This window comes from Rhincodon typus, chromosome 18 (genome assembly GCF_021869965.1).
Source record: "Rhincodon typus isolate 14 chromosome 18, sRhiTyp1.1, whole genome shotgun sequence".
Lineage (NCBI taxonomy): Eukaryota > Metazoa > Chordata > Chondrichthyes > Orectolobiformes > Rhincodontidae > Rhincodon > Rhincodon typus.
The window spans coordinates 56,625,750-56,642,905 of NC_063349.1; the positions used below are offsets into that span (position 1 = coordinate 56,625,750).

The 17,156-nt window shown below is 42.7% G+C and overlaps 1 protein-coding gene across 3 annotated transcripts in view; it reads left to right on the forward strand.

The window, feature by feature from the left end:
• Nucleotides 1-12,972, forward strand: part of LOC109918686 (PRKC apoptosis WT1 regulator protein-like) — a 129,461-nt gene extending 116,489 nt beyond the window's left edge. For all 3 annotated transcript variants that reach the window (XM_048607675.1, XM_048607678.1, XM_048607676.1), the window contains 3 exons: nt 1,431-1,584; nt 2,518-2,622; nt 11,102-12,972. In XM_048607675.1, the coding sequence (XP_048463632.1) occupies nt 1,431-1,584; nt 2,518-2,622; nt 11,102-11,188 (346 nt within the window). In that variant the 3' untranslated portion in view covers nt 11,189-12,972. The remainder of the gene's footprint in view (nt 1-1,430; nt 1,585-2,517; nt 2,623-11,101) is intronic.
• The last annotated feature ends 4,184 nt before the right edge of the window (nt 12,973-17,156 follow it).

Sequence of the window (17,156 nt, forward strand, 5' to 3'; positions counted from 1 at the left end):
TCCTCTTTTTCCCAGTGATGGGCGAATTGAAAACTAGAGGGCATAGGTTTAAGGTGAGAGGGGAAAGATTTAAGGAGGACCTGAGGAGCAACTTCTTCACACAGAGTGGTGTGTGTATGGAATGGGCTGCCAGAGAAAGTGACTGAGGCAGGTACAATGGCAACATTTAAAAAAACATTTGGATAGGTACATAGATGGGAAGGGTTTAGAGGGATACGGACCAAATGCAGGCAATTGGAACTAGCTGATTGGGCACCATGGTCAGTATGGACCAGTTTGGGCTGAAGGGCCTGTTTCCATGCTGTATTATTCTATGACTTTATGACTGTGTCCTAAAATGCTTTACGGTGCAGTCGTCATTGCTACTTCTGAAATGTGACAACCAATTTGCTCGTAACAAGCTTCCACCAAACATCAAGGAGGGAATGGCCAAGCATTTTAGAGTTGTAGGTAACTATTGGCCAGAAATTTTCTCCCTGTTCTTCAAAGTACCAGGGAATGTAACAGGACAGACAGGGCTTTAGTTTAATTTCTGACTCAGAAAGATGGGACCTCTAATAGTGCAGCATTCCCTTCTCATTAGTACTGGAGGGATCAGTTGGGATTTTGTGCTCAGGACTCTGGAATGAGACTTGAATCTGGAGGTGGAGATGTGCCCTAGGAGACCAGGGCTGAGACAATAATGAAGACAAATATTCATGGGGATAGCTTGGTGCATTGTGTGGCTCCACCAAGACCCTACAATAAAGCTGCTGTCATTCAGTATCGCACAGTTAATCCATGATATTGTACAGCACCCAATATGCTTCATTCTGAGATAGTAGGAACTGCAGATGCTGGAGAATCCGAGACAACAAGGTGCAGGCCTGGATGAACACAGCAGGCCAAGCAGCATCATAGGAGCAGAAAGGCTGACGTTTCGGGCCTAGACCCTTCATCAGAAAAGGGGGAGGGGAAGGAGGTTCTGAAATAAATAGGGAGAGAGTGGGAGGCGGATAGAGGAGAGGATAGGTGGAGAGGAAACAAACAGGTCGAAGAGGCGGGGATGGAGCCAGTAAAGGTGAGTGTAGGTGGGGAGTTAGGGAGGGGATAGGTCAGTCTAGGGAGGACGGACAGGTAAGGCTTGAATGTGGATTGTAGTCCGTTGGGGGTGATCTGGTTCCTCCTGAACTCCCCACCTACACTCACCTTTACTGGCTCCATCCCCGCCTCTTTGACCTGTCTGTTTCCTCTCCACCTGTCCTCTCCTCTATCCCTCTTCTATCCGCCTCCCACTCTCTCCCTATTTATTTCAGAGCCCCCTTCCCCTCCCCCTTTTCTGATGAAGGGTCTAGGCCCGAAACGTCAGCCTTTCTGCTCCTATGATGGTTCGTTCTGCTGCACTTTTACTTCATGTTGAAGGTTGAAAGTCTTCACCTGTGTTCACACAGCACCACGAATGCTCCTGAAGAAGACATCACCGCGTATTCATCTAGCAGCAGATATTCTGGCCGAGTGGAGAGGCCTGGCTTTAATCGCTATGGAAACGCTTCAAGTTCCACCTTCAGCAATACATTAGAGAAGAAATTGGAAGAACTTGAAAAGGTACCTAACAATACAGATACGTGTGTGTGTGTGTGTGTGTGTGTGTGTGTGTGTGTGTGTGTGTGTGTGTGTGTGTGCGCGCGCGTGTGGCTGTGTGAGAGCGACAGTGCATGCGTGTGTGTCTGTGTGAGTATCTGTGTGTGTCTGTGAATGTGTCTGTCTGTATCTTGTGCGTGTGTTGTACACATGTGGGCATGTATGTCTGTGTATGAGAGACTGGGTGAGACTGCATATGAGAGTGTGTGTGTGACTGAGTGTGAGAGAGTGAGTGTGTGTGTGTGTGAGAGAGTGAGAGTGAGTGTGTGTGTGAGAGAGAGTGAGTGTGTGTGGAGTATGCAATATTCTGGTTGGTCATGCACTAGATTTCATACAGTGACTCTCTTTTCCAATGCATTTCCTCAGCACTGATATTTTAGTGCATTCTACTTCTTTATATAGTTCTTTTCATTGTTAGCCATCCTGAATTGTCCTTTGTGCTGAGTAACTTGCTATTTCAGAGGGCAGTTAAAAGTCAGTCACATTGCTATGGGTCTGGAGTCACATGTAGGCCAGACCAGGTAAGGATGGCAGATTTCCTTCCCCTAAAGACATTTGTGACCCAGATGGGAGTTTACTCCAATCGATGATGGCTTCATGGTCACAATCACTGAGACCAGCTTTATGTTCCAGCTGCCCAAAATGTGTCCCCGAAATATCAGCCTGGCCCTCTGGTTTAGCAGCCCAGGGTCATGACAGTACACCATCACCCTGATTAGAGCTGCCTAAATTTGACAAATAAGACTGCCACTAACCATTGTCTTTCATTTAAAAACAGAAATGATATAACCTTCAGGGATAACTATTCCAGAATGTATCTTTTAAAACTTGATGTACACATGGTTAATCAATTATTTTAAACCTGGACTGAATGCGACTAATATCTGTTACCACCAGGATCTTGCCAAGGAGCGACAAGAGAATCAGAAACTAATCAAACTGCTACAGGACAGGGATGACCTGATTGGGAAACTGAAGGAAGAAATTGATCTACTTAACAGAGTAAGTGCCATTTGTTAGAAAAATACCTTGTCATTACACTGGAAATAAGATGTATTTATTAAAGGAGCCATCAGCATCAGACTGCACAGCTCTTCCAAATGAACAAATGAAATGAACAAATGAAAAAGTACAGCACAGGAACAGGCCCTTCGGCCCTCCAAGCCTGTGCCGACCATCATGCCCTAATTAATCTAAAAACAAACCTGCCATTTTTCAATCTGTATCCCGCTATTCCCTCCCTATTCATGTACCCATCGAGGTGCCTCAATAATGCCTTCAATGTGCCCGTTTCCAAAACCTCTTCTGGTAGTGCATTCCAGGCTGCTCCCACTCTCTGTGTGAAAAACTTTCCTCGCACATCTCCCTTAAACTTTCCCCCATGACCTTGAACCTGTGCCCCCTTGTAATTGAAACTTCAACCTTAGGAAAAGGCTTCTGACTAACCACCCTATCTATGCCTCTCATAATTTTGTAAACCCCTATCAGGTCTCCTCTCAGCCGCCATCTTTCCAGTGAAAACAATCCTAGTCTTTTTAACCTTTCCTCATAACCAATGCCCTGGAGACCAGGCAACATCCTGGTGAACCTTCTCTGCACTCTCTCCAAAGCTTCCACGTCCTTCTGGTAGTGTGGTGACCAAAACTGCACACAATACTCCAAACGCGGCCTAACGAGGGTTTTATATCGCTGCTGCATGGTTTGCCAACTGCCGTACTCCATGCCCCGGTCGATGAAAGCGAGCATGCCATATGCCTTCTTGATCACTTTGGCCACCTGTGTTGCCACTTCTGCAAACCGTGGACCTGCACACCCAGATACGTCTGTATGTTAATGTTCGTAAGGGTTCTACCATTTACAGTTTAGAAATATCGACTGTGTATTGCATGGTGTAGTGATCCTGTTAAATAGTCCTTTATCTCTCCCAAGGGTAAATCCCCAGGAGAACCCATTACTGAACCCTTATCATTTGTGCATGCGTGAATGAGATATGTGCGTTGGAGAGAACCATTCCTGCACGTGTGTGTGTGTGTGTGTGTGTGTGTGTGTGTGTGTGTGTGTATGAGAGAGAGAGAGAGAGAGAGAGAGAGAGACATTCATGTGTGTTTTGTGTGTGGGTGTAGACATCGAAAATAGGAGCAGGAATAGGCCATTCAATCTGACCATGGCTGATCATCCAACTCAGTCCCCTGTTCCTGCATCTTCCCCATACCATTTGATCTCTTTAGCCCTAAGAACTATATCTAACTTGTTCTTGAAAACAGTCAATGTTTTGGGCTCAATCGCTTTCTCTGATAGAGAATTCCACTGGCTCCCCACTCTCTGGGTAAAGAAATTTCTCTTCATCTCACTCCTAAATGGCCTGCCCAGTCTCCTTGTTCTGGACTCCCCAGTCATTGGGAACATTCCTCCTGTTTTTTTGTGTCTACATGTATGAGACTTGCGTGTTTTTGTCTGTGCTTGCATGACGAATGTGTGTTTGGCATTCAATGGGTAAACAATCTGAACTGTAACCTCAGTAAAGTATAACCCACACCATCATTTAATCATCCTCATGTGACAATTTGCATTTAAGCATTCCCAGGAACATCTGCTGTATCAGAATTCCGTGCTCTGCTGATTCAGATTAATTGACCCACATGATTTGAATTGTGCTCACTTGTCCAGCCTTGTTTGTTGGAACACATATTACACACATTTTTCTGAAGAATGAGGCAGGAAAAGTCTTTATTTTTGTTCTTTTTCAGCCCTTTCTTGTGCAGCAACATCATTCTTCCTGAGAGTGAGACTGAAAATATTAAATTTGCACTTGCATGTAATGAATGCTTAAAATTATCAGCTTCAAGTCAGAAGGCATGTTTGCTGGAGAAAGTGATTCCAGATTGTGTTTGTTCAACAGCCAAACTGAGTCCTGGAATCTCCAGAGAAGTGCAGAGACCAGTCACTTTTGATCTTACCGTCATGCCTCACTTCCCGTCTGTAATCTGAGTTTCATTCAAGGGCACAGAAAAAATGTCAATGTTACACAGTACAGCAGGGCAATGGCCTGCAGACCATCTTAAAATCTTAGCTTCAGGGAATGGCTGTGCAACAGGAGAAGGCCATTTGGGCCATCATACCTATGCTGGCTCTTTGCAAGAGCTGCTCAATTTATCCCATTCCTCCCCCACAATTGGCCTTATATTTTTCACCCGGTGGTTTCAGTAGAGGTCCGTTGTCACCCGGTTTAATGCACCACATGTTCACTTGAAAGTGTGTGGACTCACGGGTCCAAAAAGAAGTAAATCTTTATTTAATTATTCATTTCACTCATTAAAATAAGAGTTTATTTTTACATGGTGCAACAATAATGTGGTTTCACACTCTGGACCCCAGCGTCTGTGTTATAACAAACCTTCACTGTACTTGTTCAATTCTCTTTGAAAGTTCCTTGTGAAACTCCTTCCTCTGCATTTCCAGGCAGCATGTACCAAATCACAACAACTTGTTTCCTGGTGTTATTTCTGGTTCTTTTGGTGATTACTGTCTCTGTCCTCCCTGCCTCTGGAGAGAGGGTTCTGTTCTGGTATATGCTTGACATCAGCCTTTCTCATCAACTCTACTCCCCTTCATTAGGTTGTATCTACAGCACAGAGACAGGCTGTTTGGCCCATCAGATACTAGGGGCAGTACCTACAGATTGGAGGATGCCAAATGTAACTCCATTATTTTAAAAAAGGAGGAAGGGAACAAACAGAACTACAGACCAGTTCGCCTGGCATCAGCACTGGGGAAAATAAATGCGAGAGTCTGTTATAAACAAATAGGTTAACAGAAGGCTTGGAAACCATTAATGGGATTAAGCAAAGTCAGCAGAGGTTATGAAAAGCAAATTATGCTTAACCATTGACTGGATTCTTTTGAGAAGGTAACTAGTAAAAGAAGTGAGGGGGAACCAGTGGATGTGGTGTATTTGGATTTCAAGAAGGACTTTGGTAAGATCCCAACATAAGTCTTTAGTAGGCAAAATGAAAGCAAACAGTTAGTGAATTGACTTGGATCAAGAATTGGTTGATAGACAAGAGAGAGAGATGGGAATAAATGGGTATTTTTCCAAGTAGCAGGCAGTGACTAATGGGGTTCCACAGGGATCAGTACTTGCACCCCAGCTATTCATCATTTACATAAATGACCTGGATGATGGAACCAACTGCAATATTTCTAAGTTTGCTGATTAGTCAAAAATGGGTCAGACTGTGAGTTGTAAGCAGGGTGTAAGGAGTGTTCAGGGTGATTTAGACAAGTTGAGTGAGTGGGCAAACGCATGACAGATGCTGTACAATGTGGGTAAATGTGAAGTTATACACTTCACTGTGGAAAAACTGGTAGAGTATGATTTAAATGGAGATACATGGGGAAGTGTGGATGTGCAGAGGGATCTGGGTGTCCATGTACATTAGTCAATGAAAGTAAACAGGCAGCTGCAGCAAGCAATTAGGAAGGGAAATGGTATATTGGCCTTCATTGTGAGAGGATTGGAGTTCCAAAATGGGGATGTCTTACTGCAGTGATACAGGGGCTTGGTGAGACAACAGTTGGAGTACTGTGTGCAGATTTAGTCTCCATCCCCAAGAGAGGACAGACTCACCATCGAGAGAATGCATCAGAGGGTCACTTGGCTGATACTGGGGATGGCAGGATTGTCCCATGAGGAGAAGTTGGTTTGACTGAGCCAGTATTCGCTAGAGTTTCAAAGGATGAGGGGGATCTGATTGAAGCATGTAAGGTTCTAACAGGGTGACCAGACTCGATGCAGAGAGGATGTTCCCCCTGGGTGGGGAGTCCAGAACCTGGGGACACAGTCTCAGGAAACAGGGACGATCATTTAGGATTGAGATGAGGAAATATTTCTTAACCCTGGGAGTGATGAACCTGTGAATGTCTCTAGCACAGAAGCCTGTGGAGATGAAGTGATTGAAAATATCCAAGAAAGACATTGATACATTTTTAGATTTTAAAAACATCAAGGTGAATGGAGAGAAAGTGAAAGAGGAATTGAGTTGGATGATCAACCACGACCACATTGAACGGTGGAGCATGCTCAAAAGGCCAAATGGCCTGCTCTTGATGCTAGTTTCTGTTTGTGAGGTGAGCTATCTCCTGCCCCATTTCATCTCATTCTCCGGATGTAACTTTGAATCACTTTCTACTTTGAGGATTTTTATAGAATAAATAAGGAGGAAGTGTTTCTGGTGACAAGCGAGTTGTTAACAGAGAACAGTTAACAGAAATGGTGGTTGATGGGAAATGTTCATCCTGGAGTTCAGTTACTAGTGGTGTACCTCAAGGATCTGTTTTGGGGCCACTGCTGTTTGTCATTTTTATAAATGACCTGGATGAGGGCATAGAAGGATGGGTCAGTAAATTTGCGGATGACACCAAAGTCGGTGGAGTTGTGGATAGTGCGGAAGGATGTTGCAGGTTACAGAGGGACATAGATAAGCTGCAGAGCTGGGCTGAGAGGTGGCAAATGGAGTTTAATGTGGAAAAGTGTGAGCTGATTCACTTTGGAAGGAGTAGCAGGAACACAGAGTACTGGGCGAATGGTAAGATTCTTGGTAGTGTGGATGAGCAGAGAGATCTCGGTGTCCATGTGCATCGATCCCTGAAAGTTGCCACCCAGGTTGATAGCGTTGTTAAGAAGGCGTACAGTGTGCTAGGTTTCATTGGTAGAGGGATTGAGTTTCGGAGCCATGAGGTCACATTGCAGCTGTACAAAACTCTGGTGCGGCTGCACTTGGAGTATTGCGTACAGTTCTGGTTGCCGCATTATAGGAAGGATGTGGAAGCATTGGAAAGGGTGCAGAGGAGATTTACCAGGATGTTGCCTGGTATGGAGGGAAGGTCTTATGAGGAAAGGCTGAGGGACTTGAGGCTGTTTTCGTTAGAGAGAAGAAGGTTAAGAGGTGACTTAATAGAGACATACAAGATGATCAGAGGATTAGATAGGGTGGACAGTGGGAGCCTTTTTCCTCGGATGGTGATGGCTAGCACGAGGGGACATAGCTTTAAATTGTGGGTGATAGATATAGGACAGATGTCAGAGGTAGGTTCTTTACTCAGAGAGTAGTAAGGGCGTGGAATGCCCTGCCTGCAACAGTAGTAGACTCGCCCAGTTTAAGGGCATTTAAATGGTCATTGGATAAACATATGGATGATAATGGAATAGTGTAGGTTAGATGGGCTTCAGATTGGTTTCACAGGTCGGCACAACATTGAGGGCCGAAGGGCCTGTACTGCGCTGTTATGTTCTATGACACAGATTGAAGATAATTGGCAGGAGTGGTGTTTTCAAACTGAGAGTTGTGATGATCTGGAAGTCACTGCCGGAAAGGCTGATGACAGCAGATTCAGTTGAAACTTTCAAAAAGAATAATTGAACTATTTGACAAGGAAACAGCTACAGTTCCACAGGGAAAGAGTGGAGGAGTGGGGCTAATGGGACCGCTCTTTGAAAGAGCTGGCACAGAAACGTTGGACCGAATGCATGTGCTGGATCATTCAACGCTTCTATATACATGTGTAGTTTCCCCATAATCAACAGTATTCTACACTGGAAGCACACAGTGCAAATTTGTTTTAAAAAAAACCCACATTATTTGCACCAGTTTCTGACATCGCAATGAGCTACATCAATGTTACTTCCTCTGGTCTGAGAATCATGGAAGAAGGCCATTCCGCCCGCTCTTGACCATGCCAGCCCCAGAAAGAACTATCGTATTAATCCCAATGCTCGGTGATATCTCCTTCAATAATTTAGCTAGTTCCCTTTTGAACCTGCCTTTTCAGGCAGCACATTCTAAATCATACCAACCCACCATGAATTTCTAAAAAGTAAACCACTCCTGCTCTCTCTCAGTTCCTTTGCTAATTGCTTCAAATCTGTCTACTCTGTGTATTGACCCTCTTGCGAGGCAAGATGGTTTCTCCTTGTTCACTGAATCAGGACTCCTTGTGATTTTAAACAGCTCTGTTAAATCTCAGGAAGGAGGAGGATTCAGCACAGAGTTCCCATGATGACACCCGAGCTTAAGGGGATGCATTATGAGGACAGGTTGAGTTACATGACTGGTATTCCCTGACTGTGGCAGATTGTGAGGTAAAGCATTTTGGTGGAAGGAACACAAAGAGACAATACAGACTCAATGATACAACGTTGAGGGGAGTATGGGAGCAGAGGAACTCAGGGTTCATGTGTTTGATTCCTGAAGGTGGCCAGGCAAACTGAAACAGTTGTTAAGAAGGCTTATAGGATTCTTGAGTTTATAAACAGAGGCACAGAGTATAAATGCAAGGAAGTGATGATACACCTCTACAAATCATTGGTCAGACTACATTTGGAGTGTTGTGTTCGGTTCTGGGGACCTTATTGAAGGAAGGATGTTAAAGCCCTGGAGAGAGATCAAAGAAGATTTACTAGAATGATACCAGGAATGAGAGATTTTAGATGCAAGGAAAGATTAGAGAAATTGACCTTATTCTCCTTGGAACAGAGAAGATTAGGAAGTGACCATATTGAGGTGTTCAAAGTTATGAACAATTTTGACAGAGTAAAGAAGGATATTCTGTTTCCACTAGTTGGTATGTCAGTATCTTGCATTCACAATTTTAAGTTTATCAGCAAGAGAGCTGGGAGTGAGATGAGGAGAAACTTCTTTACTCAGTGTTTTAAGGATTTGAAATGTGCTGCCTGGGAGACTGGTGGAGGTGGATTCTGTAGAAGGTTTCAAAAGAGAGCTGGGTAGATATTTGAAAGTGATGAAGTTAGAGGGCTAACGGAGATGGGACTTGGAGGGTAGCACTAGCTGGGTAGCTTTTTGAGGAGCTGGAACAGACATGATGGGTCGAATGGCCTCCTGTATTGTAAAATTCTATGATTCTATGATCGAGTGGTGATCCAATTATAGAAGTGCTTAACATGGAACAAGAATCAAATGGGGTCGGATTGTACAAAATAATTCCTCTGGTGTGGATTTTGAGAACATGGGGACATGATCTTAAGCTTTGATCTTGGCTGTTCTGGAGTGAGATCAGCAACTTGTATCATGTGAGGGATTGTGGAAATCTGGATCTCAGCCCCGTAAGGATTACAGGGAGACTGTAAGGAAGTGGCACATCAGAGAAACATGACTGACCTCACTCTGTGCCGTATGATTCCATAAAGGAGCTGTCAGTGTTGGGCTCTAGCAGACTCTCAAGGCTGAGATGAGGTGTAGAGCTGGATGAACACAGCAAGCCAAGCAGCATCAGAGGAGCAGGAAAGCTGACGTTTTGGGTGTGGACCCTTCTTCAGAAAAGATCTTCTTCAAGACTGAGGCTTTTGTTGGAGAAGGGTATCAAGTGATTTGGTACAGAGGCACGTTGCTGTACTGAACAGGGGAATGGGTTTGATGGTCAGGTGACCTCTTTCTATACCTCATATCACTTAAACCTTCGTGTGAGAGAAGCTACCTCAGCTTCTCTCATCTCTCAACAGAACAGAGTTCTGTCTGGCATCACATTTCCATTATCCAGATGGATTGTTAAGTGGATCATAGAATCATTTAGGACAGAAGAGGCCCTTTGGCCCATCGGTGTTGGCCAGAGGTAGTACAGGTGTCTCCAGTCCACCAAAAGCAGTTGTCATTCGAGAGCATTAAACTGTTACTCACTTCATGGAGTAGCTGGAATTGCTGCCAGAAAACAGATTTCAGGATTTACTACTGCAGGGAGAGGGACTGTTTTCACACCAGGTGAACAACCGCTCCCTTGGTCAATCCCATTCCTTTCAGGACAAACCTTTGTAATTGTCTCCTTTGGGTGTAGCTGCCCCCCTCCCAGGATCTGTGCATTCCCCTGATATTGGTCTTTGAGCATTGTCCAGTTTTAGCCACCCCAACGTTGGAAGTCCGTCTTCTGCTCCCAAAGCACTTGCATTCTGCCCTCAAATCACTTTCCCTCTCAGCCTCTCTCTCCTTCTTTAAGACACTCCTTTTAAACCTACCTGTTCGATTAGGCTTTTCGGCAACGTCCATCATATCTCCTTATAACGTCTTCTTTTCGATTTTGTCTGGCAGTAATCCAGTGAACTGCTTTGGGACTTTGTAAATGACACAATAAAAATGCATGTAACTCTTGTCGGAAATCTGAAAGTGTAAAGGGTGTTGGTGGGGGGCAAGCTTTGTGGGAGTTTGGGGGCAGGGGAGTGGTCTATGGAACTTCCAAAACTGTTATTCATAGGTTTTATTATAAGTATTCTCTGTGATTCTTGTCTTTTGTTTGTCCAAAAAATGGATACGTTGAGATACAGATCACAATTAGTGATCTAACCGTACACAGCAGAGCAAACTCAATGGGCGAAAACAGCCTTTTCCTTCTAATATTGCTTTTGTTTTTGAACTGACAGCTCATCTCTCCTTGGTAAAGAACTTTTTTTTTTCTATTCTTCTCATCTCTGTTCAAGGATTTGGATGAAATTGAAGATGAAAATGACCAACTAAAGCAAGAAAACAAGACCTTGTTGAAAGTTGTTGGCCAGTTGACTAGGTAGAAGATGCTGTGCCTGATACACAGAAGCCTGACTGATAACTTGCACATTTTTACAAATCTGGAGTTAGCTTTCAATAAACAAGTAAAGACTGAAGAGAAATCATTCCAAGCTCTCACTGTTCTCTCCTGAGAATGCAACACACCTTCTGTTAGAACTGCATTGTGTGTAAACGTTTTGTGTCAGTAGCTGGCTTGTCTGTTGTTTTTCAATAGCAACTGTTGGAATTTTTATTTCTTAATTATTTCCTTACACTATCTCTAAAAACTTGTTCAAAAGAACTATTTGCAAGGAGGTCACCGGTTTAAGTTATGGCAACAGTTTTGTTATCTATATGATGCAGCATCAGCTCATTCTTGTGTTCTCTCTAGTTATTTCTGCATTCAAAATTCACATGCTGAAGTTGGAAGAAAGGTATGCGTGCTTTACGTATAATTTAAACAAGGTTTAGAAAGACATAATCTTATGACTGGTAATCATACGAGGAACTTTCCCATTTAAATTCTGAACAAAACGCTCAGACTTCCATGTACATTGTTAACATGTCTAATGATTTTTCTTGCCCATGTATTCAAAATGTTGGTGAAACGATGTGTTGCTTGGCAATTGCACGAAGAAAATGATCACAGTATTTTAATGCATTACATTCACACTACATTACAGGAGGAGATGTGAGGCTGGATCATATAGAGTTTACAAGCAATTGAGGGAGTCAGGGCATTAACCTGGAATGGCTGGGTGTAAGAATTGCTAAAGGAATTAATATCGCTCTCTTCTTTCTCATTCTGTCCCACACCTCGGTTGGTTCTTGTAAATAAAAGCAAGACAGTGCAGGTGCTGGAAATCACAGAGAATGCTGAACATACTCAGCAGGTGTGGTAGCATCTATGGAGAAACAAACTGAGTTAACGTTTTGGGCCCAGTGGCCATTCTTAAGAAGTCTTATCAGACTTGAAACATTAAATCTGCCAAACCTGCTGAATTTCTCCAGAATTCTTTGTGTTAGTTTCAAGTGGCTCCTGGGTAAGGGCCAAGTGTAACTCTGTATTTACAATTCATATAGTAATAATGGTTTTACTCAAGAACTATTCAATAAAATGGGTCAGAAAACTGACTGTAGCTTTGGTTCAAAGTGGAACCACACCCACATGTTCCCCTGTGCTGGAATGGTCGTAGCAAAGACAGTGTTTAAGTCTTTAAAATTACTTCTCGTATCTTTGTGTTTTGAGTATCACTGCGTTCTGCCCTTCACTATATTCAGTTATCACAGTTTCTTTATGGCTGCTTGAATTTTTTTTTTCCCTAATGGAATAAATTACATTCCAAATTCATGAAGTTAACTTTCCTTAATATACAAACAACCACAAATAAGATTCAGCTTTTTATTTTGCAGCACAATGTACATTAAACAATAATAAAAAAATTCTTGGAATTGAATCCACTTTTTTGAATGTGTGGACCATTGTCAGACTAGAACAAATGATCATTTAATCTCTCGCAGAGAGAAACAAAAGATGTTCTTTTAAAAATAAAGGTTTTCAGTTTCAAAGTTATTTCAATATTAAAAGCCTGGAGCTTTTATGTTTGACAGAACCTAGAATGTAAATAAATGGATGAGTGTGACTTTTGACTACTACTGGGGCTAATTCCTAAAGCTTTGGACATATTGTTTTCCCTTTTGAGATTAGACTAGTGCATCAGAAAGGACAATACATTATAATCTGTTCATGCTATTGCAGATAAATTTACACAAAATAAAATCTGGAGCACACCACGTTTACAACTTGCATTGTGTCAGGTTTATTTCTGTTGTATTAACGTCATTTAATGAGTACAGATTATTGCTCCTTTCTTGATTTTTTTCTATTTGCTTTCTTATTAACAGCATTCTTCTTTCATTTTAGAACATTTTGATTTTTATTTTACAAATATCTTTACAATTTCTTGTGTTCATGGTCTTCCAGAACTTGATTCAGTAGCTGTTGAGAGACTCTGGACTGGAGAGTCTATAACTACTTTAGGGTCAGATGAAAAATATTTTCACTCAAAGGGTTGTAAATCTTTGGATTTTTACCACTCCAGAGAGCTGCGAATGCTCAGTTATAGTACACGTACAAGACTGGGGTTCAGAGTTTTGTCAGCATGAAGAGAGCCAAGGGCTTATGGGGGTGTGCAGTGAAGAGGACTTAAGGTATAATATTGACCAGAACCTTAATGAGGCAAGCTAAAAGGGCTGAATGGCCTCATTTCTTCATGGTGCCCTCTATATTGCCATTCCAACATTAGAGACATGAATAAGGATCCATGGTGTGGGAGTCACTAATATACTGGTGAGTTTTAAGTTGTTGAAGATATTTTAAGATTTTTTTTCAGAATTCCATATATTATTTATATCTGCCAAATCTATAAATGCCATGAATAGTTAGGGCTTCCTTTATACCATTAAATGAAAACAAGCATTTAATTTCAAAGTTCCTACCTTTTTTTATTATTCAATCAAACCTGAGCATATTGACAAGGTGAAGACTGATTGTAGATCCTTTATCACTTGTGGATTGGCTAGTTTTAATCATATGGTTTTGATCATGTGCTTTTTAATACTGACCAATCTGGTTGGCACAGTCATTAGGAGCAAGGCAGGAGGCAGAGGTGGAGGAACAAGAGAAGGAAGAGGTTTGAGGGGTAGAAGGATGGTATGAGAGTATGTGTGGGAGGGGATCAAAGGAGGAGGTGGTAAGGGGAATGGAAGGAGATTGAGATGATTGGTCATTTTTAAAGCACATGGCCATAACCATATGATTAAACCAGCCAATCAGCAAGCACTAAAGGCTAGGTAGATTGGCCATGCTATATTTTGCCCTGTAGTGTCCAGGGATGTATAGGCTAGGTGGGTTAGCCTTGATAAAATGTGAGGTTACAAGGTCAGGGTTTGGGTGGGATGCTCTTCGTTGGGTTGGTGCTGACTGGATGTGCTGAATAGCCTCGTTCCACACGGTAGGGATTTTATGATCCTAGTGTCCTCAGCCCGGCCATCTTCAGCTGTTTCATCAATCACCTTCCCTCCATCACAAGGTCAGAAGTGAGGATATTCGCTGATGATTGCACAATGTTCTGCACCATTTGTGACTGCTCACACACCAAAACATTCTGTTTCCAAATGAAGTAAGACCTGGATAATACCCTGGTTTGATCTGAAAGGTGACAAGTACTAATTATGCCATACAAATGCCAGGCAATGACCATTTAGAAGAAGACAGAATTGAGCCATCGTCACTTGACATTCAATGGTATTACCATCACTGAATCCCCCACTATCAACATCCTGGGGGTTACCATTGACCAGGAACTAAACAGATCAAGTGTACAATGCATGAGTCTAATATGGCAGATCTTCCAGATTACTGGCGAATTGGCTGGATGCTAGTTTAGTGACCAGCAGAAACCTGATCACTCAGAGTCCTGGATTATTGGCACAGGTTTCTATCATATATCATGCTGGTTTGCAATGCACAAAATTTATGGTTTATTAACTAAATATTGTTTTATTGCTGTTTTACTTTTGTGTCTGGAGTCATGCTAATATTGAAGTTTTAAAATGAGGTCACATTGAAAAATAGTTTGGGAAGTGCTGAAATAATAAAAACAAAGTGCTGAGCCAGGTCTGGCGGAGAGAAACTGTTAACGTTTCAAGTCTGATATGACTTTTCTTCAGAGCTGATGTGCTGGCTTAAACTGGCAGTACAGGTAATGAAGGAGGAGCTGTTAAATTGTCGTCCTGTTTATTATATTAGGTCAGTGCTATTTTAACAAAGAGCAGGGGCAGTTCTCCCCTGTATTCACCAATCTCTTGACTACAGCCGCTCACACCGGTCACCAGGCTATTATCACATTGCCTTTAGCCAATGAGCAGCTTTCTGATGAGTAACCACTAATATAGGACCTGTTGCAGTTAATTTATGAAGAGCAAGATCCCACAAACAACAAGACCAATGACCAGGAATTTTGTTTTTGTAATGTTGATTGAAGGATAAACTTTGATCCCAAGACACCAGGAGGAACTGTCCTGCTCCTCTTTGAAGCACTGCCCACTTGACAGGGCATTCGGTGCCTGTGTTTAACGTCTCACCCACAAGGCTGCCCCCTTCCCTCTCAAGTCCCATACAGGAGAGAGAGCCAACTGCGTCCTTTGTGCTCAGACCCTGGAGTGGATCCTGAACCGTTCAAACGTGAGGGGGTGAAGCTCGGAGCTACAGTTCTGCTGAGGCCTCTGTGTTGTAGCTCTGCTTCAGCAGCCAGCTCTCACTGGAGATGAGGGTGCCCTCCCATCTCTCCAACTGACGACATGTACTGCTTTTACAATAGTGCCATCTATAGATCTGAATGTTAAACACTTCTACCTTCATTTTTCAATTGTAATGAGACGGTAACTATAATCAAGGAAACTGCTACATGGTAAAAGTATTCACATAGACCTCCATTTGTATTAGTTCCAAGTGTGGGATGATTGAAAAATTCTTAAAAAAGAAATACGTTCTTGTTTTTGTTCTTGGACCTGAGAGATTGCATCCAATTTGAGTTTGACGAATGAAATTGTATTATGCATTGACCTATAACCAAGTAACTTTGCTGATCACCCTCACCCAAGGTTAGAATGTAAAGTGATTCTGCTTGGCACTTATATACAATTAGTGCCCTAAAACAAAGAAACACTTGTATTTCCATAGCACCTTTCACAACACCAGGATGTCCTGAAGCATTTTTAAACCAGTGAAGTAACTTTCAAGTACAGTTCTTATTGTCTGGAGCACAGCTGTCAATTTGTGCGCGGCAAAATCCTACAATCAATGATGCCTTTCGAGGGATAAATGTATGTGCAGGACATGCAAATAAATTTCGCTGTTCCTTTTTAAAACCGTGCCTATATCCAGGGACAGAGCAAAGCAGAACAGGACCCTCAATCGGGGAACAGCCAAATGTTCCAATGTACCACGATGAAGCAGAAAGAGTTCTGAGGAAGGGTTTCTCCGCCCAACTCATTAACTCTTGACTTATCTCCACAGATGCTGCCAGACCTGCTGAGCTTTTCCAACAATTTCTATTTTTGTCTCTGATTTACAGCATCCTAAGTACTTTTGGCTTCTATGTATCTGTGATCAATGTTCATGTTTAGGCTGGAGTGCTCATCAAGGTCCTTTCTGTACAGGGTTTAAGGGTCTGTTTCATCAACATTCGTGGAGAATGAACCAGTAGTGAGCTTTAAAGAGAAGACACTCTTGCACAATATTATTGCACAATAACCATAGCTATGGGTTAGATTGACTTGTTAGACAGAATTACTGAAACTTTCAGGATTTTATGATTCCAGCTTGGTGGACCAGTCAGATTCCAGAGTGAAACCCAGCTTGATAAATCAGAAACTTTATTTTTACAGAGATAGTAGGAACTGCAGATGCTGGAGAATCGGAGACAACAAGGTGCAGAGCTGGATGAATACAGCAGGCCAAGCAGCATCATAGGAGCAGAAAGGCTGACGTTTCGGGCCTAGACCCTGCATCAGAAATGGGGGAGGGGAAGGGGGTTCTGAAATAAATAGGGAGAGAGTGGGAGGCGGATAGAAGATGGATAGAGGAAAAGATAGGTGGAGAGGAAACAGACAGGTCGAAGAGGCGGGGATGGAGCCAGTAAAGGTGAGTGTAGGTGGGGAGTTAGGGAGGGGATAGGTCAGTCCAGGGAGGACGGACAGGTCAAGGGGACAGGATGAGGTTAGTAGGTAGAAGATGGGGGTGCGGCTTGAGGTGGGAGGAAGAACAGGTTAGGGAGGTGGGGACGAGCTGGGCTGGTTTATTTTTACAATTTGGTTAGCTGGTGGTCAATCATGAGACTGCCAATGCACTTTTACCAAAGGAACATGAGTTTATTATTTAAAAAATACAAAACGTATATATGTAGTGTATATATAATCTTTATGTGA